This window comes from Stigmatopora argus, chromosome 12 (assembly GCF_051989625.1).
Source record: "Stigmatopora argus isolate UIUO_Sarg chromosome 12, RoL_Sarg_1.0, whole genome shotgun sequence".
NCBI lineage: Eukaryota > Metazoa > Chordata > Actinopteri > Syngnathiformes > Syngnathidae > Stigmatopora > Stigmatopora argus.
In genome coordinates, this window is record NC_135398.1 from 2,934,763 (window position 1) to 2,958,757 (window position 23,995).

General features: G+C 38.1%; 2 protein-coding genes across 5 annotated transcripts; one reads left to right on the forward strand and one right to left on the reverse strand.

Annotated features, from left to right (window-relative positions):
* Positions 1 to 6,473: 6,473 nt before the first annotated feature.
* LOC144086308 (apolipoprotein D-like) lies at positions 6,474 to 9,826 on the reverse strand. Its single transcript, XM_077616218.1, has 5 exons — positions 9,694 to 9,826; positions 8,954 to 9,088; positions 8,083 to 8,204; positions 7,927 to 8,012; positions 6,474 to 7,290 (listed from the first exon to the last, which is right to left on the reverse strand). The coding sequence occupies exons 2-5, from the start codon at positions 9,065 to 9,067 to the stop codon at positions 7,031 to 7,033; spliced, it is 582 nt and encodes a 193-aa protein (XP_077472344.1). The 5' UTR covers positions 9,068 to 9,088; positions 9,694 to 9,826; the 3' UTR covers positions 6,474 to 7,030.
* samd7 (sterile alpha motif domain containing 7) lies at positions 8,092 to 23,984 on the forward strand. Of its 4 annotated transcripts, none has more exons than XM_077616206.1 (9): positions 8,092 to 8,216; positions 19,694 to 19,825; positions 19,900 to 20,026; positions 20,109 to 20,233; positions 20,309 to 20,390; positions 21,117 to 21,775; positions 22,598 to 22,713; positions 22,793 to 22,903; positions 23,449 to 23,984. In XM_077616206.1, the coding sequence occupies exons 2-9, from the start codon at positions 19,723 to 19,725 to the stop codon at positions 23,701 to 23,703; spliced, it is 1,578 nt and encodes a 525-aa protein (XP_077472332.1). In that variant the 5' UTR covers positions 8,092 to 8,216; positions 19,694 to 19,722; the 3' UTR covers positions 23,704 to 23,984. The 4 variants fall into 4 exon arrangements, with proteins under 4 accessions (XP_077472332.1, XP_077472331.1, XP_077472330.1 ...); XM_077616205.1 differs by lacking the exon at positions 8,092 to 8,216 and adding an exon at positions 8,241 to 9,068; XM_077616204.1 differs by lacking the exon at positions 8,092 to 8,216 and adding an exon at positions 13,481 to 13,700.
* Positions 23,985 to 23,995: the final 11 nt, after the last annotated feature.

Consider the following 23,995-nt stretch of genomic DNA (forward strand, 5'->3'; position numbering starts at 1 on the left):
GGTTTCTGTCGAGGGCCACCGGATTGGCCGCCGACTCCACCAATGGGAGCCCTGTCATTAGCCGCGGGGCCGAGCGGGGGGACCCGTTAACGATGTATTTTGTACGTTAGCATGATGGGCTTATTGGGTGGAAGCGGACAGCTGTTAGCTATTAAGTCCACCTGGAAGTTGGCGGGGAGGAGCTACGTCAAAAAACCGACAGAAGCCGTGCAAAGGGTGCTTAAGCAGGGCTGGGAGAGCTAGCCGTCAAGTCAGAATTCAGTCGCGATCGATAATTGGAGGACCTAATACGTTTCCCTGAGGAACGCCACTTGGAATTGGGAATTTGGCGTACATATTTGGTGTTCTGTTGTTGTTGTTTTTTTACGAATTTGCTACCGAAGCTTTTTGCGATAGACGCGTTTCTCCATTTTTTTGCTATTTTGTCCAATTTTGCCACCAATTTTAGTCATAGTTGTGATCTTGTCAGTTTTTAATGGTTACGATGTACCTATCAAAAATGCCTATTCAGCTCATTTGGATGCGTTTTAATGGTTGCTTTTCGGCCGTAATGTATTTTGATGGGTTCATTGCGACCTATCAAAAAAGTCCAGTCCCTAAAATGAGAAAATTGCAGAAATACAAAGTAGCAATTTATGATTGGAAAATTGCAGAAATACAAAGTAGCAATTTCTGATGGGAAAATTGCAGAAATACAAAGTAGCAATTTCTGATGGGTAGCACAACATGACAGGGCCATCACATCATGTTGTGCGGCCAGAAAAAGTAAATCATGTTTGTCAACTTAATATTTCATATTAAAATTCAAATGAAGATTATAGATATACTATTGTGGTAGTAATAAAGGGGCTGATCCTACTTTTTGGTTTATTGCGGCCATGTCTGGTCTACATTAACCATGATATTCGAGGGATTACTTTATATATAAATATAAATATATTTACTATTTTTTTCCCAAGTCTTTAGCGCCTCGCAGTTCTGATATCGAGGGTTCAATCCCTGGTGGGTTCTAGTCATTATCTCATCTCATTTTCAGAACCGCTTTATCCTCACTAGGATCGCGGGAGGTGCCGGAGCCTGTCCCAGTTGACTTTTTTGAGTTTTCGTGTTCTCCCCATGCCTGCGTGGGTTTTCTTCGGGTACTCCGGTTTCCGTCCGCATCCCGATTGGCCGCTCCGCATTGTCCCGAAGTACAAGTGTGTGGGTGACAATGTTTGTCCCAATTTTTGTCCGTAGTTGAAACAAATTCTGTTGAAAAAGCCCCCCCATCCCCCGTTAAGAAAATATACAACGTACACATTATTATGAGGTTAATGATTCTCCTTGAAATATTTGCTGGCTTTTTGGAGTCGTCGTTAGTGGAAACAGGCTGCCAAACCGACAGACGCTAATGAAGCTAAATCATGCTGTGGCGTTGACGTGGAAAGTTGAGCCATTAGGCGAAGCCCACCATGCTGAGGAATGCCACGTAGCCTGCATTCGGACCCCCACCACAACCCCACCCCCCTACGGTGTACTGTACTGAGCTTGGTTTGCCATTTATTAAATGTATATTAAATTAAAACTATATGTTAAATGATCTCATCTCATTTTCAGAACCGCTTTATCCTCACTAGGGTCGCGGGGGGGGGGTGCCGGAGCCTATCCCAGCTGACACCCTGAATTGGTGGCCAGCCAATCGCAGGTCACGATGAGACAAACAACCAATCACTCGTAGCTAAGGGCAATTTAGAGTGTCCAATCAGCCTCCCTTATATGTTTTTGGAATGCGGGAGGAAACCGGAGTACCCGGAGAAAACCCACGCAGGCCTGGGGAGAACTTGCAAACTCCACACAAGTGGACCGACCAGGATTTGAACTCAGGTCCTCCACCGTGAGGCCATTCACGCTCACACTCAAAGCTAAGGAGCAATTTAGTGTACGATTAGCCTAGCATGCATGATTTGGGGATGTGGGAGGAAACCGTAGTACCTAGAGAAAATCCACCTAAGCCCAGGGAGAACATGGGAACTCCACATAGCAAGGTGCCAGGAACCTGGAATCGAACCCTTGATCACAAAAGTGTGGGGCTGCCCTAGAGGGCTCTTAAAAAAATAAATAACAAATAAATTGGTGGCTGGAGAGGCTGTAAAAGAGCCCCACGCTGCTTATATGTGGGAAGCTTATGAAAACAGAGGCTTGTAAACGCAACCGTTGGTGCCTTGCTAACCACACGTAGCACCAAATTTCCTGTCATTTTCTTGACAACCCAAAATGTGTCTTTTGTTTTTTTTTAGATTAGATTAAATAACTTTATTCATCCCATATTTGGGAAATTTCATTGTCACAGTAGCAAGAGGGTGAGAATACAGACACAGCAAAATAAATATTAGACGTAAATAAATAGGCAATAAATAAGTTAATTAGATAAATATATTAATTAATAAATATATAAATAGATAAATAAATTAATTAATAAATAGATACATAAATAAATAAATACACAAATAAATAAATACACAAATAAATAAATACACAAATAAATAAATATAAATAAATAAATAAATAAATAAAATAAATATTTTGGAGAACTTAGAGAGTTGCGAGCTGAAAAATGGAGGACAAGCGTCCAACCACAATGAAAGATTTTAAAGTCGTATTCCATTCGTGCAGAAATAGATGATTTCAGAGTCAGTCGGTGCTTTTTAGCCCCGCCTCTTGCATTGATTTTGAAATCCAGCTCAATCCCGATGACTCATTTCAGATTTGTTTTTAAACTCTTGTACTTTCACCGACAGACAGGAATGTCTTATTGGCTCTGATATCTTTAATGTCACAAGATAGCACTCATGGCGTCACGGTTAGCATGTTTGCGGAGTGTATGATTAGCAGCCAGGTGTTGCTCGTCACCGGCGAAAAGATTCCGCAACATCTGCACGCTGAAGTTTGAAAAGCAGGATGATGGCAAAAAGAAAATTGTATGTCATTAAGACATCGCAAAATGGCAGCTCTTGCTAGCAAGAATGTTCTTTACGGAGGCCTAGAAATTTGGACTAGAATTGTTTCTTGAATCCCGCAAATTGGAAAGAATTTCTATGCGGCTTTTGGATGGATGAAAATTGATGCTATCATACTGTCAGTTGAAAAAAAATAATTAGGGGTGTTCGTGGGCCACATTTGTGCTAACAAATTAGCATGTAGGCTATTTTGGGTTATTTTTGACCCAAAAAGTTGACTAACTTGCCATAATTGATGGCGCTAGACGTCAATGGCACTGAAAGATGAGCATCCACAGCCAATTTTGTCTTACTTTGTTGTCATTTTGGGTTTGCTGGTCACTTCCTGAAAATTTTGGATCATTTCATATTGATTTTGGGGAGATTTCCGGGCTAATTCATGTGTGTTGGTCGCTTTCTGATTGTTTTCAGCAATTTTCAGGTTACTTCCTAATAGTTTTGGGCCATTTAAGGTTGTTCCTTGTTAACCCAATGACTCCATTTTGACTGCAGGGGGCGACAGAATGAATATCACTGATAAAAATACTATAAGAAATCAGTGGTTAATGTAGACCAGAATAAAAATATAAGCCAAATAAGCGGTTAATCTAGACAAGACATGGTCGCGATAAATGAAAAACCGCGAAGTAGGGTCACCCCTATTTAAATAAAGTTTTTTTTTATTTCGTTGCTGAGTCCTAGTAGCAAGCGGATGATGGGGGAGTGGCTTCCGCTTGCGAGTTTCTGCGTGGATTTTCACATTTTTATGAACTTACAAAAAAATATATAATTAACAAAAAAAAAATTCCCCCAGAAAAAAATGTGATAGTTGAAGCCGTGATATTCGAGGGATTACTGTACTCACCAAATTCTAGTAAAAAACATAAAAAAAACATTTAATTCTGTGTGTACTGAAGTGTGTCTCGTATCATTAAAATGTATATTTTGCCCTGATGCAGTCATAACTACTAGATAAGGGCCAAATATACATTTTAATATGATTGACACTTCAGTACAGTATGGATGAGTTAAAAATAATCACCCGAGCGTGTCGCCCCATGTTGCGATATTACCGTAAAAAGTGATATCCACACACCAAGTGGACTATTTCAAGTTTGTTAGCGTGTTATTTTCTGCCATGCTCGTATTTGTTCGAGAAGACCACACACACTGTGGCGCAATTACTTGTGATTACCAATGCGATGGCTTCTATTAGAGCGGCAGACATTTTAAGCATCTAACTTATTTTGCTTGTCAGGCTGACATGTTTGTTGGCTTTTAACATTTACGACTCGCCCGGAATTTATGCTAAACCGCCAGACGCCGCGTCTCCAGTACCTGCTGAAAGCTTCTATTTGGTCTCCAAACATGCTTTTTCAAACATTTTCATGTCTAGACTCCATTTTGAAAAAGTCCCAAGTGGTGTGTGCCGATAAAATGATGTTGTGAGTTGCATGTAATCCGATCAATCACATGTGAATGTGTGATTTAACATTCATTCATTTTCCCCACAAGGGTCGCAGGGGGTGCTGGAGACTATCCCGGCCGACTATGGGCACCACCGAATTGGTGGCCAGCCAATTGCAGGCCACAAGGAGACAAAGGGCAACCAATCATAGCTAGGGGACAATTTGCAGTGTTTAACCGGAGTACCCGGACAAAACCCACACACGCCCCGGGCGAACATACAAACGCCATACAATGAGTACCCACCTGGGATCGAACCCAAGACCCCAGAACTGTGAGGCCGATGCGCAAACCACTCAATCACAGGGCCACCTGAGAAGATATTAATTATATCTACATATATATATATATATATTATATATATATGTGTGTGTATATATATATGTATATATATATGTATATGTATATATTTATATATATGTGTATATATGTATATGTATATATTTATATATATGTGTATATTTATATATATATATGTGTGTGTATATATATATGTATGTATATATGTATATATATATGTATATATGTATATATATGTATATGTATGTGTATATATATGTATATGTATGTGTATATATATGTATATGTATGTGTATATATATGTATGTCTGTATATGTATATATATATGTATGTGTATATATATACATGTATGTATGTGTGTATATATATATGTATGTATGTGTATATATATATATATAATTTTTTATATAGTATTTATGAATGTTTAGCGCATCCACCTCACAGTTCTGGAGTCGAGGGTTCGATTCCAAGGTGGGTCCTCGCTTTGTGGAGTTTGCATGTTCGCTCGTGTTTGCGTGGGTTTTCTCCGGGTACTCCGGTTTCCTCCCACGTCCCAAGAACATGCATGCTAAGCTAATTGGATGCTGTATTGTACCTAGCTACTAGTGGTTGGTTGTTTGCCTCCTCGTGCCTTGGGATTGGCTGGCCACATATTTAGGGCGTTCCCCTGCCTTGTGCCCGTAGTTAGCTGGGATAGACTCCAGCAACCCCGTGACCCTTGTGAGAATAAGCGGTTCATAAAATGACTGATAAAAAGTGGTTACATTAACTTTAACACTAGATGAGAAGAGTTAAGATGAATGGGAAGGGGGCTTCAGGAAGTAGGTGCCCCAACACGTGCCTGCAGGCTTCAAGCTAGCACAGCGGGACATCTTCTTTGTGGTCCCACCAACACATTCCACGCGTCCACTTCCTCCTTTGAGACACTCTTTAAAGCTACAAGTGTGATCTCCGTCCTCAGGCGGACACATCAAACCACATCAAGCTAATTGCATTTTTTAATATATTTAAAAAAAATAATCTACATTATTCATATATACGGGGTATCTGAACAAATGGGTGTATTTGACAGCTTGAAAACATTAGCAATTAGCATTTTTCTTATGGCGTCCAATATTTGTGACAAAAACAGGACTTTTTTAGTTAAATCTGTTGATGAACTTTGGTGAGAATTAGCATTAGCTTAGAGGGAAATGCTAATATCTAGCACCCAAGCTAAAACTTTACGTATACTAGAGTCTTTAATCAATTACAGGACCGCATGTTCCAGAAGATTTGTTACAAGAGATGACCCTGCTTTCATGGGGGCGGCCATCTTGGAAAGGTAGATGACCTTTGTTGTCGTGATAACAAAAAAAAAAAAATTAAAAAAGGGAAATTGTCAGCGTAATCATTGAGAAGCCCCAGTTTGGGTACCTGGTATTCATCTGAAAGGTATTTTCTTGATGCAATTTCTGCTTTTAATTTGAAAAATTTGAAAATTGGGGCCCGGCCACTAGTTATCAGTATCTCAACACTCGTGACATTTTTTTTTTTTTTAAACAAGCTTCACACTGTTGCTTAAGAAACACTGAACAGCCTCACGCGAATTGAATTTAAAAGTTTTATTTGATTTAAATGCCATCTTTTTGCCTAGTTGATATTATAAGCATGTGACAAGTTATTTTTGCACAGTGACAAACTGCATACCTGTCAACTTATAAGTTTTTCCCATATTTTATAAAAAAAAATGATCATTTCAAATTGTGTACGCCATATAAAAACTTTTGTACAGGATTTTTTTAAGTACGTTTTTTGAAAAAACGATCTCATTTTACCCATTTCGGTTCTAATCCAGATCGTCTCGGTCGCTAGTAGCCGACGAAAACGTCATCGTTGACTGCTAATGTTGTCATACTTTGAGCATGTTATGCGCATTCCCCTTTCACGGGTCCACCTTTTCACTATATAAATATAGTGCGTCAGTAAGCAATGTACCCAGACAGTCAAACTGCCAGCGTCATACAGCGACATCTACAGAATCTTGAATTTAGTGCATACAAAAGGCGCACTGACTAATTGGGCACCCCATCCACTTTGGAGAAAATTTTAGACCTTTAATTTTATCGCTTAATAAGGGGAATTGTGATCCTTAATAAGGGGAGCAATCGACAGGTATGTTATGCATAGTTGTTGTTTTTCCGTATCAAAGCAGTCGTATAGTAGCATGCTTATATATTTGCATTCTTGTTTTTAGACCGTCTTCAAACCAGGTCTTTTTACCAAAGTGTTGATCAAAACAAAAATGTTATAATAGCTGGTCAACACTCCACGGGGCTTCTTTGTCGCAGCCCTGCTGGTTGGTGTCGATCATGCGCGTCACGTCGACGTTGTTGTTGGCGAACGTCTGCATGGCGCTTTCGACGGTGGAGCGCGGCAAGGTGCGAGTTCGGCTCAGGATCCAAGCGAAGTCAAAGTGGAAAAGACGCAGGATGTCCGTGCACGAGTACACCAGGGCCGTGTTCACGTAGTCGGTGGACAGGATCCAGTAAGGGGCGAACGGCAACACTGAAAACACATTCACGCGCATTGTCAGGAAATTGAGCTAGTTTTGCGCTTACGGGGAAAATACTGCGAAAATGGCCTTGATCTCCAGAGTGGGGCGCCGGAGATGAGTTTTTATCGATAAGATCAATAAAGTGTCAGGTTCAAGGATAGTTTAATCTACATCGCAGGGGTCAAACCCATTCCAGAAAAGGCCATGGTAACATTCTAACTCAGGGGTGTCAGACTTGGGTTGGTTTGTGGGCCGCGTTAACGTCAACTCGATTTCATGTGGGCCGGACCATTTTAGATATAATATTTAGATATTTTTTTTATAAATGGATTAAAAGCCCTGAATATTCAGTTTTTTTATAGATCTAAAACAATGTTTATTTTAGCTTTTTTTAAAATATATTTTTAGATTTTACGAAATGATTTTTGAACTAAAAACACAGAAAAAATGGATTAAAAAATGACAATTATTGATTTAAAAGGGGGAAAATCAGGAAATGTAATATACATCTATACTCTTCGTTTTAATTTGATCCTAAAACAGTAAGTCGGCACTCATGATTTACTTTCCCGGGCCACACAAAATGATGCCGCGGGCCAGATTTGGCCCCCGGGCCGCCACTTTGACACAGTTGAAGTAAACCTTACCGTAAGAATAGCTTATTCCGAGCTTGGCGGGATGCTTCATATCCTCAATGACGCCAGTTCCTTCGATTTTCTTCAGCTGGCCTTTCCTGTCAATGTTGAGTATTATTCTTATTTTCGGAATGTATTCCAAATAATTGTCCTCTTTTGTTCACTCACAGGAGTTCCGAGCTGACCACTCGGATGGATTTGTCCGTCCTAAAGGTGAAATTGGTCTCAATGCATCGGCCCCTCTCAAACTGTGTCGGCAGTCTGGCAATTTCGAACCAACTTCCCATGAACTGCAAAGAGAAGTATCATCATTTATACTTATTCTGGATTCGGGATATGCACTAAATTTATTCCAAGATCCGATTCAAAAAGGGAAAATCAACATATTCACTCACATAGGGAGCACTTAAAAGTCTAAAATTTTCCCCAAAGTGGACGTAGTGCCCAATTAGTTTGTATGCCATTTGTATGCACTAAATTCAAGATTCTGTAGGTGTCGCTGTATGACGCTGGCAGCTTGATTGTCTGGGTACATTGCTTGCTGACGCGCTATATTTATATAGTGAAAAGGCGGATGTTTGTAAGGGGAATGCGCAGCGAATATTATGCTTAAAGCATGACCATTAGACGTTTTCATCGGCTACCAGACGATCCGGATTAGAGCCGAAATGGGTAAAACGAGACCGGTTTTACAAAAAAATGTATAAGTTGACAAGGATAAAATCATATACAGCTGATCCTTGAGATACGAGCTGTATTCATTACGTAACCATGCCAAACGGATGTTTTCCAATTGAAATTAATTGAAACTAATTAGCTCCAACCCGCAACTAATTACAGCAAAATACGTGTATAACAATAAGAACAGTTCTCTAGAAAACAACCCCCAAAAAACACTCGTACGGTGTTTGTAAGGTATTTTTGGGGTTTGTAAGGGGAATCATAATCATTTATAAGGGCAGTTATCGGCAGAGGTTGACAGGTATGCAAGTCCAAGATTCAGCTCATTATGAGAGTAGTTTGTAAAGAGTAAAATGACCTGTTTGAGGTTGAAGGCTTCTTGGACATCCGGTTCTGGACACGGACCCCAATGAGGGACCTGACCTCTGACGAGCGACGCAAAGAATGCTAACAGAGCCACAAACAGCTTCATGGTGAGCTTTGGTTCGGATACCTGAAAAAGTTGAGAAATGGAACCACCAACAAGACAAAACAAATGAATTCCTGAAACTTTAATCCTTAGGTTTCAGATATTTTTGGCTGTTGCATTTGCGTTTTCAGATGCCAGCGTTCCAGTACATTCTCGCAATAGCATATATTTGGCTAACAAGACGAAATAGCGATGTTGCTAATTAACTGGAGTAATTTAGTCCATATTTTATTGTTCACTGATTGCGCTTTTTGTTAGTGAGCCAAAGAAAAACAAGTCATGAAATAGCCCAAAAATATTTTAGGTGCAATTTTTCTTTGGTCAAAACAGAAGAAAGTGCTGAATTAGCCTAGCATGAATGTTTTTTGAGAAACTGGAGTACCCGGAGAAAACCCAGGCAACCTCGTAGAGAAAAAGCCAGGAACATATTTTAAAAAAACAAAACAAGAGGAACCCAAACTTAACATAAACAACCAATACCTTGTAGCTAGGGGCAATTTAGAGCGCTAAATTAGCCTAACATGCATGTTTTTGGGATGTGGGAGTACCCGGAGAAATCCCAGGCAACCTCTGAAAGAAAAAGCCAGGAATATATATTTTTAAAAACCGAATATAGTGTGAGTTCTTACCTCCTAGATGTTCAGGCAACAATGTTGGAAGGAGCTAGATTTGTTCTACCGTGTTTTTCTGCGTCGTCAATGGTGCTATTGTCCTACAGTCTTTATTTCAGACTTCAAGTCCACTATTAGCAAATTGAAGTCATGGGGAACGTAGCGGGCGGGGCATGTTACAAAACAACGTTGAACGCCCCAGTTTTGAACTGAATTGGATGTATGCTTTTATTGTCATATTACAAGTATAATGAGATTTAAAGCTTTCACTACGTAGTGCACAAATAACAACAACAAACAGACAAATAGCTAATAAATAAATAAGTAGTCCAAGTGAGACCAGCAGAGTGGAGTGGCCTTGTTCTGTCCGAAGTCCAGGATGAGTTCCATGGTTTTGGGGTTGTTCAGCGCCAATTTGTTGAGAACGCACCAATCGCTGAGTCTTTAGACTCAACAACAAACAAACAAATACATGGATAATCAATATGTAGTAATGGTAAATAAATAATCAATCAATTGTCATAGATAAATAAGTGGTCAACATAAAAAATAAGTGGTATAAGTCGTAGTAATAAGTCTTGATTAGGTCCAAGATGCAGAACCCCAGTTGAGTAAGGTGACAGCTTGTCCTTGAGTCTGTTTGTCTTGGCTGTTATGGCTCTGTAGCGCCTTCCAGAGGGCAGCAGGTTGAAGTGGTGGAAGCCGGGATGCGTACTGTCTTTTAGGATGCGCGCTAACCTTCTAATTTGTAGATGCTGGACAGGGTAGGTAGGGGCAATTGATGATCTTTTGGGCTGTTTTCCTCACCCGATTTGTGGGAAGCCAAATTTTCTTTGTAGCTCAAACAAGATAAAGATAAACATGCCATTGTTCAAATCAAATATTTCCATTAGCCTAAACATTTTGACTGACTAGATAAGGTCAAATTAGCCTGCAAATGCTGATCACTAACACACAAAAAAAACATGGATAGACGCCCACCCTTCTCTCAAAACAACAACAAGAGATTACTTTACACTATTTGGACAAAACATGATGTTTTTAATGAGCAAAAGTAGATTTAGCTTGCCCACTATTTTGGTGCAAGCGGCGTATCATCACACAAGCTCATTAAGCGCAGGAAATTAACCTTTTGTACCGTTTCTTGCTTTGTTGTGGTGACAACAACATGTTCTTGATGGCGCCACCACTCAGATTGAAAGCTTAATTTTGGGATTATTCAACCTAAACAATCAGCTCACAGTCAACAAGACCTAAACAAGATTTGATCTAGACGTAAATCTTCCACTTGAGCGGGATTAGGCCGCGGCGCGAAACGTCCGGACGGCAGATTGTTGCTGTAATTAGAAGAGGGCCAAGCAGAAAGAGTATTTTGTTTGTCAATTTATAGCATGGAGGTTAAACCCGCCGTGATCCCTTCGCCTCACCGTGACTCTATAATGCTGCCCGCAAACAAGATGGACAGAAATCCCTCATAAAAAGATTACGAGACCCGCAGATTCCTAGATGACTGCTTTAGATGTTTTTAAGTCCCCATACTTAATTCCAAAGTCCTTTATTGGGCCTTTTTGGCGCGTGAAATGCTGCTCATATTGTAACAGGTTGTCATTCACGACCAAATATGTCGGATTTCTGTGTGAATGCACGACAGGTGGTTTTATTCGCGGATACAGTGGTACCTCGAGATACGAGCTTAATTCGTTCCGGGACTGAGCTCGTATGTCGATTTACTCGTAACTCAAATGAACGTTTCCCATAGGAATGAACTAAAAATATATTGATTCGTTCCAACCCTCTGAAAAAACACCCAAAACAGGATATTGGATTGGAAAAGCATTTTTATTTGTTCTAATTCGCCCATCTATTAGCGGAGTAACAAATAACTAGTGGTTTAATAGTACTAAAATGTGTTTAATAGTAATAAAATTAGACGGATTTCGTGGAGGGGAGAGAGAGAGACTTTTGGCATGGTAACACGGTCGTAACATAACATAAACAAATTTTCATGAACTTGGATTACGATGCAGACACACTCAGAAATAAATTTAATCTAACCTTGCACTAAACTTAATTCTAATTTTGTTTTAAATTTTGATACCTTTCTTCTCCCCGGGTTGGCTCTATTGGCCCCGCCAAATGTCCTCACGATAGGATAACGCCTGACCACTTGCCAACCAGAAGTAGTATATACTCCTCTCGTATTAGCGATCGCTCCGTCATTCGCACTGACTAACGGGGAAAAAACACTGAAAAAATGCAACGCTCCGCCCAGTGCTCGCAGAGACATTAAAAAGAGGGAGTTGCGACGGGAAAGACAGTGGCCATGATGTTCTTATAAGCAGCCTCTCGCAGCCGCTGTCTGCTCGTATATCAAATTTTGTCCCATATCTCAAGATAAATATCTGCTCAAAATTTTACTCGTATCCCAAATTGCTCGTATGTCGAGGTACCACTGTATAAGCATTCTTTGAAGATGAGATGTGGAAGGAAACTGGATTACCTGTAGAAAACCCACACAACCTCTGGGAAAAAGAGCCAGGAATATTAAAAAAATGGAATATTAAGAATATTGGAATATATAGGAATATTAAAAAAACACCGTACGACTTGTACGGTGTTTGTAAGGTTTTTGGGGGGTTTGTAAGGGGAATCATAATCATTTATAAGGGCAGTTATCGGCAGAGGTTGACAGGTATGGAATATATTTTTTAAAAACCCGATAAACCCCAAAAGGAAGCCAATCCTACCACTCGAAACATTTTAGAGCAGGGGTAGGGAACCTATGGCTCGGGAGCCACATATGGCTCTTTTGATGGGTGCATATGGCTCTTCGCTAACCTGCGAGCTAAAATATGGAAATCGCTGGTGACAGAACTGAGATATTACATCTAGAACTGCTTTAATCTTCGTTTTTTTTGCTTTAATCTTCATTTTTTTGCTTTAATCTTCATTTTTTTTGCTTTAATCTTCATTTTTTTTTGCTTTAATCTTCATTTTTTTTTGCTTTAATCTTCATTTTTTTGCAGTAGACTCTTCTGGAATGCATCCTCTCATTGATTAGCAACAGCATAAGAATCTTGTAAAAAATATTCATTTTTTTCCACTTTAAAAGTGGTGAAATTACAAAAAAAAATTGAAAGGGCACTCGTTTACATGTACCGTAGTTTGACTTTTAAATTGGTAGTATGGCTCACGAGGAATAACATTGGAAAATATGAATTGTTTGTGGCTCTCTTTGTCAAAAAGGTTCCCGACCCCTGTTTTAGAGGAAAGTTATTCGGTAACTTAGACCGTCTAAATACCCAAAAAAAAGGCAAAAGGATGGCAATCCTACCACTCCAAACCGTGTTTCCCTCCAGAAAAAAAAATGCCTGAAATCTCACACCCTTGCAATAAGCGGCCAGCGAGCACAAGCTGTCAGCTTAGGAGGTCTGAGACGATGATCCGGCCAATTTAGAGGGATTTCTACCAAATGACCACCAAGCGTGTTTTGGGTCAGCGCACCGGCGGCGCACTCGGGCAAAAAAAAAAAAGCGGGCGGCGGCAGCAGGCCCGCGAGCGGGAGGTCTCCGGCGGAGTTTTTGCCGTTGCAAAACGGTAGCTAAGCATTTAGGTGTCTTAACTATGGCCTAAAGTGCTAACAAGGGATTAGTGAGGTAAACGTCCAAAGAGGTTTAACGCTTAAGGAGCAGTGCTGCTTCGGTAATTACACATGAGGTTTTTTTTTTCGCAAGGTGCACCCGGCCGGGCGCTCGGACCGCCGAGATCACCGTGATGTCAGGACGAGGGAGGGCTTAACGTGAGGGGATAAGGACCGCTAATGGAGATGAAACCAATCGGTATTTAAAAGCTCTTTTTTAGTTAAGGCAGTTAGGCTGGAAAGATAGTGTGCCGACGCAACCAAACGGGACGTTTGCGAAGGGGATGTTTGTTGAAGGGTTTTTAAGGGGGATTTTGGGGGGATTTTTCATAATTTTTTGTCATTTTTTTTGTCTGAACTGAAAAATTTTCACTGGATTTTCAAGGTGAGTGTTTTTAAACAAGTCGTGGATGATTTTTGTGGTTTTTATTAGGGCACAACATGTTCACGGATTTCTTGAATCTGATCTATGAGATTTTTATTGGAATTTTTGGATAAGATTTATTCAATTGGGACTGGAAATTAATCTGGCCAAATTAGTAATGAGTTAATTACTTCTTGTAGTTGCAGAAGAAAACTATAATGCTTTCAATTCAATCGTTTGTTAAAAAAAATTGAGATTTTTTACCTTTTGACACTATTGACACAACAACAAACCAGAACTACACTTTTTCGTCAAAGATTTTGAGACACTTTTTCATTTTACAATTTTTTAATGAGTTAATGACTTAATTACTGCTTATAGTTGCAGAAAAAAACAATAACAATAATCTAATGCTTTCAATTCAATCATTTGTTTAAACATTTTTGGGAGATTTTTTACCTTTTGACACTATTGAAACAACAACAAACCAAAACGACACTTTTTCGTCAAAGATTTTGAGGCACTTTCTCATTTTACAAAATAGTAATGAGTTAATAACTTAATTACTTCTTATAGTTGCAGAAAAAAAACAATAACAAGAATCTAATGCTTTCAATTCAATCATTTGTTTAAAACAATTGGGAGATTTTTGTACCTTTTGACAATTTTGACACAACAACAAACCAAAACGACACTTTTTCGTCAAAGATTTTGAGAGACTTTCTCATTTTACAAATTAGTAATGAGTTAATGACTTAATTACTTCTTATAGTTGCAGAAAAAAACAATAACAAGAATCTAATGCTTTCAATTCAATCATTTGTTTAAACATTTTTGGGAGATTTTTTACCTTTTGACACTATTGACACAACAACAAACCAAAACTGCACTTTTTCGTCAAAGATTTTGAGACACTTTCTCATTTTACAAAATAGTAATGAGTTAATGACTTAATTACTTCTTATAGTTGCAGAAAAAAAACAATAACAAGAATCTAATGCTTTCAATTCAATCATTTGTTTAAAAAAATTGGGAGATTTTTGTACCTTTTGACAATTTTGACACCACAACAAACCAAAACGACACTTTTTCGTCAAAGATTTTGAGACTCTTTCTCATTTTACAAATTAGTAATGAGTTAATAACTTAATTACTTCTTATAGTTACGGAAAAAAACTATAACAAGTCAGTTATTGTTAAATAACTCACTCTAAATCATAAAAATCACTTCTATGATGACCTATCAAAAACTTTTTCAAAATAATAATGGAAATTTAGACAGTCAAAAATGACACAAATGACATATTTCAATGTCTTTTCAACATTAGATGACTAAAATAATGTTTTTTAAAATAATTATATGACATTTGTTCATTTAAACCATATTTTTATGACAAAGAATTTTCCTTAATCACTTAAACTTTAGTTAAAGTAGATGCAGAAAGTCACATGATTGCTTTCGTCCAATCAGATAATGAAGAAAAAGTTATGTTTTTTTGTTTTTATTTCTCAATAATAAACTTGAAACATTTTGGAGGAAAGTTATTTGGTAACTTAGACCGTCAAAATCCCCAAAAAAGGCGGAAAAACTGCCAAGAATAAATACTCATTTCCTACCGTATTTTTTGGACTATAAGCCGCACCTATAAGTCCAAATGCACAAAAAAGGGGGGAAAATATATCAGTTGCACTGGAATTTAAGATATACAACATTATACGTTAAAGTAATACGGAATAACAGTCAAAATAAGCATCTGTTAATATAACATATGACAGTTTTTTTAATATAAATGTAGTCTAAAAAACGGCTTATAGTCCGAAAAATACAGTAGGAAATGAGTATCTGTTCTTTGCAGTTTTTCCACCTTTTTTGGTATTTAGACGGTCTAAATTACCAAATAATTTTCATCCAAAATGTTTTAAGTTTATTGTTGAGAAATAAAAACAAAACAAAAAACTTTTTCTTCATTCGCTGATTGGACGAAAGCAATCATGGGACTTTCTGCATCTACTTTAATTAAAGTTTAAATGATCAAGGAATATTCTTTGTCCTAAAAAAATATATATACATGAACTATTTTAACATTTATTGAGTCTGTATTTACTGATTAGTTAGTTGTTGTCAAATGGTTTAAATGAACAAATATGTCCAGAATTCTTTTAAAAAACATTATTTTAGTCAATTTTGAAAATACATTGAAATTTGTGTAATTTTTTGACTGTCTAAATTGCAAACCCAGCCAAAGTATGCAAAAAAAGTGTGCCTTATAGTCTGGATAATACGATAATTCAAATTTGAGATTCCCTTCAAGGCGACAACCGAAGACGCTAACAGGAAGGAGTTGATTTTCACAATTAAACGCTGAGTTGAGCTATCGTGTTTAGCCATTTTAGGTCTTTAATTGTACAATCAGTGCTTATTACTGACGAGCTGCGTATAATGGAATTGTCCGTGTGTAACTGAGAATATGGCAGGCTTTAGCGTACGCGCGCACGCGGGGGTGTCGTGAGGATTAAGAAGGAGCGAGACAATGTCTGATATGACCTCGTCCAGGCGGCAGGTAAACCGTCAGCAATTTTTCCCTTCAATTCATTCTTCTAATGGGATTACGCGGGCAACAGTAAATCCCGAGGAGCCTAATCCCTGAAGTATTAGCTTGCAGCCTGTCGCACAAATACTCGGAGCACTTACCTTTCATTAGGATATTCTCTTTTTACAATAATATTGTTAATTATGGGATGGGAGAAAAGGATCACTGAATGTTGGGGCCGCCGTCTACGATTGTTTGGGTGGAATTTGCGGTTAAAATTGAGGAATATAGTCATACCTCTACTTACGAAATTAATTGGTTCCTTAACTTTTTGTAACTTGAGTATTTTGTAAGTACTTTGTATTTAAAAAAAATCAAAAGCCTTTATTGTCATCATACACAGCTGCGTATAATGAAATTGGTGGTGCTACTCCACAAAGTGGGTTTTCCCAGTAACAAAAACTAATAAGTAATGTAAAAATAAAAATATGTAATATAAAAATATAAAAAGTAGAGTCTGTCTACGATTGTTTGGACGGAATTCACAGTTAAAGTTGAGGAATACAGTCGTGCCTCTACTTACGAAATTAATTGGTTCGAGAAGTTTTTTGTAAGTTGAATATTTTGTAAGTAGAGGAGTACTTTGTATCAAAAAAAAATCAAAAGCCTTTACTGTCATCATACACAGCTGCGTATAACAAAATTGGTGGTGCTACTCCACTAAATGCGGTTTTCCAGTTAAAAAAACATAAATAAGTCATATAAAAATACAAATATATAATATAAAAATATAAAAAGTAGACTCCGTCTACGATTGTTCGGATGGAATTCGCAATTAAAGTTGAGGAATACAGTCCTACCTCTATTTACGAAATTAATTGGTTCTAGAATTTTTTTTGTAAGTTGAATATTTTGTAAGTAGAGGAGTACTTTAGTACTTTATATCCCAAAACGCTTCTCAAAAAACGAGCAACTAAAGCCTTTAAAAATGATCACTTTTGTATGAAATATCCGAGAAGGAATGAAATAAAATTACAAAAAAAAGATTTATTAATGTAATTGGATGAATAACAAGCTTCTGTTTTTAGACAAATCACAGGGCTCGCTTGCGGATACAAGAAACACATTTACGTTCAGAGGGATTTCATAACTTGGATTTTGTTTTCGTATGTTGGGGCAATCACGGGATTTTCGTAACCTGAAAACCTAGAGGCATTTGTAAGTAGAGGTATGACTGTATTTTACAAGAAAAACTGGCCTATTGATTTAAATGCTAATGATGTCAAATGAGAGTTTTTAGTAGTCATATTTTTTTTATTTTGTTGATTCAAGAGGTTTGTGTGATTTTTTTTAAAGAGGATGATAGTGACCAGTCGTGGTTATTTATACGTGGTAGATTATCTGTTAGTTTGTCAAATAATGAACTAAATAAGATGATCATAAATAATCCCTGAATGTTCTGAACAGCACTCTGAGAAAATCCCTCTAATTTAATCGCGCTGTGTGAGCTGGAATCCCGCCAGGGAAATAATTTAATAATTAAAAAAATACAAACAATTTTAGTACACCTATAAGTCATTTTTACAAATAATTAAAAATTTCTAATTAATTTAATTTTTGAAAAAATATCCTAACACTTTAATTAGCATATAAACAAAGTAAATAAAAAAATCATTTCGAACACATTAAGCTGAATTAAATGTCCCGAAAGTGCCTTTTATTTTCATTTCTTTGTATATTATTGATTTTTTTCTCCTTTTTTGACGACACTAACATCGAAGGATTAACGCAATTCAACTATTTAACCGTCGAGATAATCCGATAAGACTTAAACAAGTGAAGTGAGTTACTTTGTGAAATGACTGAACATTCAAATAAATTATTGATCATAGGCTAACAAAATCAATAACCATGCCCTAAACAAACAAAAAAAAAAAAAAAAAACGAGACACACCAAAGTGTTATGGCCCCCGCATAGCAGCACATAAACCGATTTCAACCCCCCCCCCCCCACCCTCCATATTTATCCTGGAGGTGTTTTTAGGACATCCTGGGTGCTAATGGGGGCTAATAGGATTAGCACTTGGGGTGTATTGTCCAGGATGCTTACAAGCAAGGTTTGCTGGGGGTAAAACGCTAAACGTGCGGATTACCTCCGACACATCCCGTTAAAGTGCTGTATAGGCCCGACTTAGCTAAAAGGATCTGGTGGAAGTGTGCTGGGGGGTGGGGGGGTTGACATTGGACGGGTGGGGTGTCAGCAGATGTAGCTGGCAGACTGTCGTAGGACTACTGGGGGGGATTACAGACCTTAGATAAGATGCTTTTATAGGGAATATAATGCACGAGGAGGTTATGGACGTGGTGATGTTACTGTAAATGTGGATTGTGGTTGTACAGACGCTCCCCTACTTACGAACGAGTTAGGTTCCGAGCGATTGTTCATAAGTTGAATTTGTTTGTAAGTTGATTCGGTGCTATATTTTGTATTATAATTTATGTTTAAGGCCTATATAAGTATATTGAAGGTTTATATAAGTGCATTTGTATGTTTAAGGCTTGTATAAGTAACACGCATTGGTTTGTACTGAAAAAAACATTTAATAAAATGGAGAGAATATGTACAGTACTGTATATATATATATATATACATGTATATATATATATATAGAGAGAGAGAGAGAGAGAGATTTATGTAATAGAAACTGGCCGAAAGAAGCGATCTAACGACGATTGCACAGTTTTCTTCTTTTTTTCATCATAAATATTAATATTAATTTTAATATTAATATTTATTAACTGATCTCAATTGTATAACATGATGGGAATGTTATAGTTATTTAAATATCAGTTAATAAATATTAATGTTAATTTTAATATTAATATTTATTAACTGATATCAATTGTATGACATTATGGAAATGTGATAGTTATTTAAATGTGACTTTAAAAAAAGGAATGCCCAAAAATATATTTTTTAAAAATTATCAGTTAATAAATATTAATATTAAAATTGATATTAATATTTAATAACTGATATTTAAATAACTATAACATTCCCATAATGTCATAAAATTGATATCAGTTAATAAATATTAATATTACTTTTAATTACTTTGACATTATGGGAATGTTATAGTTATTTAAATGGGACTTAAAAAATTAAGAATGCTAAAATATATTTTATCAATAAAGTTTTTCTACATAAAACACTTGATAAAAAAATATTTTTTTCTGTATATATAATAACAATACATATTATTACCAAAACGTTTTATGTTATGTTTGACATCATTTTTAATGTTTGACTACTGCCTTCTAGTGGTTTGTATAAAAACTGCAGTATGTAGATTTGCTTGAATTCCTTCAAGATTATTTTTTTAATGAAAGGATACATTAATTAGCTTTCTTTGGTGCATTTTCTTCCACCTTTTTCACTGTCCTGGATCTAAAAGTTATTTTTTTTGGTTTTGTCCTGTTTAGCATCCCCGTGGTGGCCAGCGGCGCTTGTGATGACCCCCCGGGAACAGTTGAGGAAGATGACGGCGCTGGGAGAACCGGGCGCTTTGGACGAGAAGCACTGGTACCGCCTCGTCAACGGCATGTCGGCAAACGGTAAGAACTGAAGAAATGGCGTAAGTGGGTGTGGTCTCGCGGCACCCCGCTGAACCCATGTGTGTTTTTTTTAGCAGAGCTTCGGCAGAGACAGGAGATGATCATGAGGAACCAGATGGCCATGGCACCCCAGATTCTGGCTCAGGGTCAGCCCAGGTTGCAAGGCGTGCCGGCGCCCTTCGAACCACGATTCATGGAAAGGTTTGGCCAGATTACCGCTACAAATGAGATTGAAAGTTTTACCATCGACATATTTAAGACGTGATCTTGACGCCTCTTTCAGGGAGTTGGGCCCTCCGGCTGAGATGGTGGCTCCCGATGGCAGGCAGATGCACATGGGACCTCATTTGGGACCTCCCATGGCGCCACACGCTGGTGTCCTTCCAGGAAGAAGCTTTCCGGGAGCAGGTAAACACAATCCCTTTTTAATCCACTCTTGTTTGGTGGGGCATTCTTGAACTTCACGTTGTTTCTCCTTCTCAGCTGGCTACGGCTTCCTGCCCTCGGAGCCCATGGAAACGGTTGCCCGGCGACAAGAGCTCATTCACAAGCAAAACATGGCCAGGTACTACATTAGATTAGATTAGAAGTGAGAATACAGACACAGAAAAAGACATTTTAGACATAAATAAAGATATATCTATATATAAATCAATAAATTAATAAATACATAAATATATAAATACATAAATAAATATATAAATATATGAATATATGAGTATATAAATATATAAATACATAAATATATAAATAAATACATAAATACATAAATATATAAATGAATACATAAATACATAAATATACAAATGTACAAATGTACAGATGTACAAATGTACAAATGTACAAATGTACAAATGTACAAATGTACAAATGTACAAATGTACAAATATACAAATATATAAATATATTTATATATAAATATATAAATACATAAATACATAAATACATACATATATAAATAAATATATAAATAACTACATAAATAGATAAATAAAGAAAGAAATACATATATAAATATGTAAATAAATAAATTAATAAATAAGCATGTGGCTGAAATATATATATATATTATATATATTATATATATATATATATATATATATATATATATATATATATATATATATATATACGTATACGTATACATACATATACATAGATGTACATACGGTAGTCCTCAGAAAGTTGCTTGCTGGACTGTTCTTCGGCCAATCACGGGGCAAGGAACAATTTGGAGTCCAACCTCCGTAGATCTCAGCAAAAGCTACTATGTCCTTTTTCTTGTCTTCAGATTGGAGATGAACGCCATCTTGCATCAGAAAGAGCTGGAGAGCGCCCAACAAAAGGGTCTGATGGCCATGGAGAACTCAATGTCCTACCCGCCCAACCCCATGGCCTTCCGAAGCCGCCAACGCATCCCCGAGGGCCACGACGTCTTCGTCCACCGCCCCACCTTGGACGACCTCCACTCGAACAGCATCCTCATGTCGGCCAGCCCCTACCCCCCCATGAGCACTCTGCACAGAGAGCGGGGCCGGCGGGTGGGCCGGCGGCCCGCCGCCCCCAAGAGCGCCGACCACCCCGCCGGACACGTCAAGTGCGCGGCCGAGGACAAGAACGTCGAGCGGAGTCCGGGCGGGGTGTCCGGCGGGGAGGAGAAGGAAGTGGAAGTGAAGGGAGAGGCGGGGGAGGAGGGCGCCGCCGGCAAGGCGCACAACCCGGGTAAAGCGGATTCCCAAGCCAACGGGGGCGGCAGGAAGGGCTACAAGGACGGCGAGACGGGCCCGCACAAGGCCGGGGCGCCGGACCGATGCTCCGACGCCAGCAACGGTGGAGCCAATGACAAGGACGTTCCCGGGCAGTGCGCCCCCTTCCAGGAGAAGTTCATGTATCCCTCGGGAGGCATGCCTTACATGTTCCCCGTCTCCGGAAATGGCTTCCTACCCCCTGGTGAGTTGGAAAACGGGTTCTTTGAGTCTTGATTTAGATTTTGATCCTTGTGACTAAAAATCTGAATTCTGCAGGTCGAAATTGGTGGTGCTACTCCACAAAGTGGGTTTTCCTAGTAAAAAAAAACATAAATAAGTAATGTAAAAATAAAAATATGTAATATAAAAATATAAAAAGTAGAGTCCGTCTACGATTGTTTGGATGGAATTTGCAGTTAAAGTGGAGGAATATAGTCGTACCTCTACTTACGAAATTAATTGGTTCCTTAACTTTTTGGAAGTTGAATATTTTGTAAGTAGAGGAGTACTTTGTATCAAAAATAAATAAATCAAAAACGTTTATTGTCATCATACACAGCTGCGTATAAAGAAATTGGTGGTGCTACTCCACAAAGTGTGTTTTCCCAGTAAAAAAAACATAAATAAGTCATAAAAATCAAAATATGTATTATAAAAATGTAAAAAGTAGACTCCGTCTATGATTGTTTGGAGGGAATTCAAAGTTAAAGTTGAGGAATAGACGTGCCTCTACTTACAAAATTAATTGGTTCGAGAAGTTTTTTTGTAACTTGAATATTTTGTAAGTAGAGGAGTACTTTGTATCAAAAATAAATCAATCAAAAGCCTTTATTGTCATCATACACAGCTGCGTATAACGAAATTGGTGGTGCTACTCCACAAAGTGCATTTCCCCAGTAAAAAAAAAAAGTAATATAAAAATATAAAAAGTAGAGTCCATCTACAATCGTTTGGACGGAATTTGAAGTTAAAGTTGAGGAATACAGTCGTACCTCTACTTACAAAATTAACTGGAATTCTGCAGGTCCACCAAATCTCTTCCTAAACAGCGACGAGGTGGCTGAGGACATCAGGAAGTGGAGCGTCAACGATGTTTACAACTTCGTCAACAACATCCCGACGTGTTCGGAATACGCTCAGGTGGGTGTTCCGTTTGGCGTCGTGAAGGGTTTTGCTTCAACGTTGTCATTTTTACGAAAAACAACGTTGGATCGTGCAGACTTTTAAAGACCACATGATTGATGGCGAGACCCTGCCGCTCCTCTCAGAAGAACATTTGCTGGACACGTTGGGCTTGAAGTTGGGGCCAGCTCTGAAGATTCGCTCACAGGTCAATATTTTCTTATACTACTATGTAGTAGTTGCATAGTTATTGATGATCGAAGAAAATGCAATGATATTAAATAGGTTTCAAAACAAACCAAAGGTAGTAAAATTTGTCCGTTTCCGAGTATACTTTGTATCCCCCCAAAAAATCAAAAGCCTTTATTGTCATCATACACAGCTGCGTATAACGAAATTGGTGGTGCTACTCCACAAAGTGCATTTTTCCAGTAAAAAAAAAAACATAAGTCATATAAAAATCAAAATATGTAATATAAAAATATAAAAAGTAGACTCCGTGTATGAGTGTTTGGACGGAATTCGAAGTTAATGTTGAGGAATACAGTCGTACCTCTACTTACGAAATTGATTGGTTGCAGAATTTTTTTGTAAGTTGAATATTTTGTAAGTAGAGGAGTACTTTGTATCAAAAAAAAAATCATGAATCGGTGGCCATCCGATCGAAGGGCTCTCGGGATGTAAACATAGCAAAATAAACAAATAATTATTTCTGTATGTTAAAAAAAAAAAATGCCCCGCCCCCTTCTACAGGTGTCTAGGCGCATGGGTGGCATAATGTACATGATGAACCTTCCACTCCCCGCCGGCCCACTTCAGGCCACCCCGGACAAACCAGGAGCCCATTCGTCAGAGATGGGCTCCCCCGTGAACTGCAACAGCGACGAGCTGATGATGATGGCGACGAGCCCTCGGGACGCCGTGGACGCCATCAAACCCATGGAGAACCTCTGCGAGGCGGACAACAACTCCTCACATTCGAAAGAGTTAGCCATCGAACCCGTTTGAACCATTTAAGCGAACCAAAAAACAGCAGCCACTCGCTGTGTATTTGTTTGAAGATTATGATGCGAAATATTGAGAAGGTCATAAGAACAATTAGCGCTTCTGGTTATGCCGACATATTGTTGCAATAACGCGATGACAGAAATGAGAAAAGTGGGAAAATTACCTGCTAGGTAGTTTTATTTATGTATTTATTGATGGAATATCTTTGGGATTTGTGATACTTTTTGTAATGGTTCAAATGAATTATAAATAAAGCTTGTCGAGGGTGTTTTATATTGAAAGGTCATCCTCG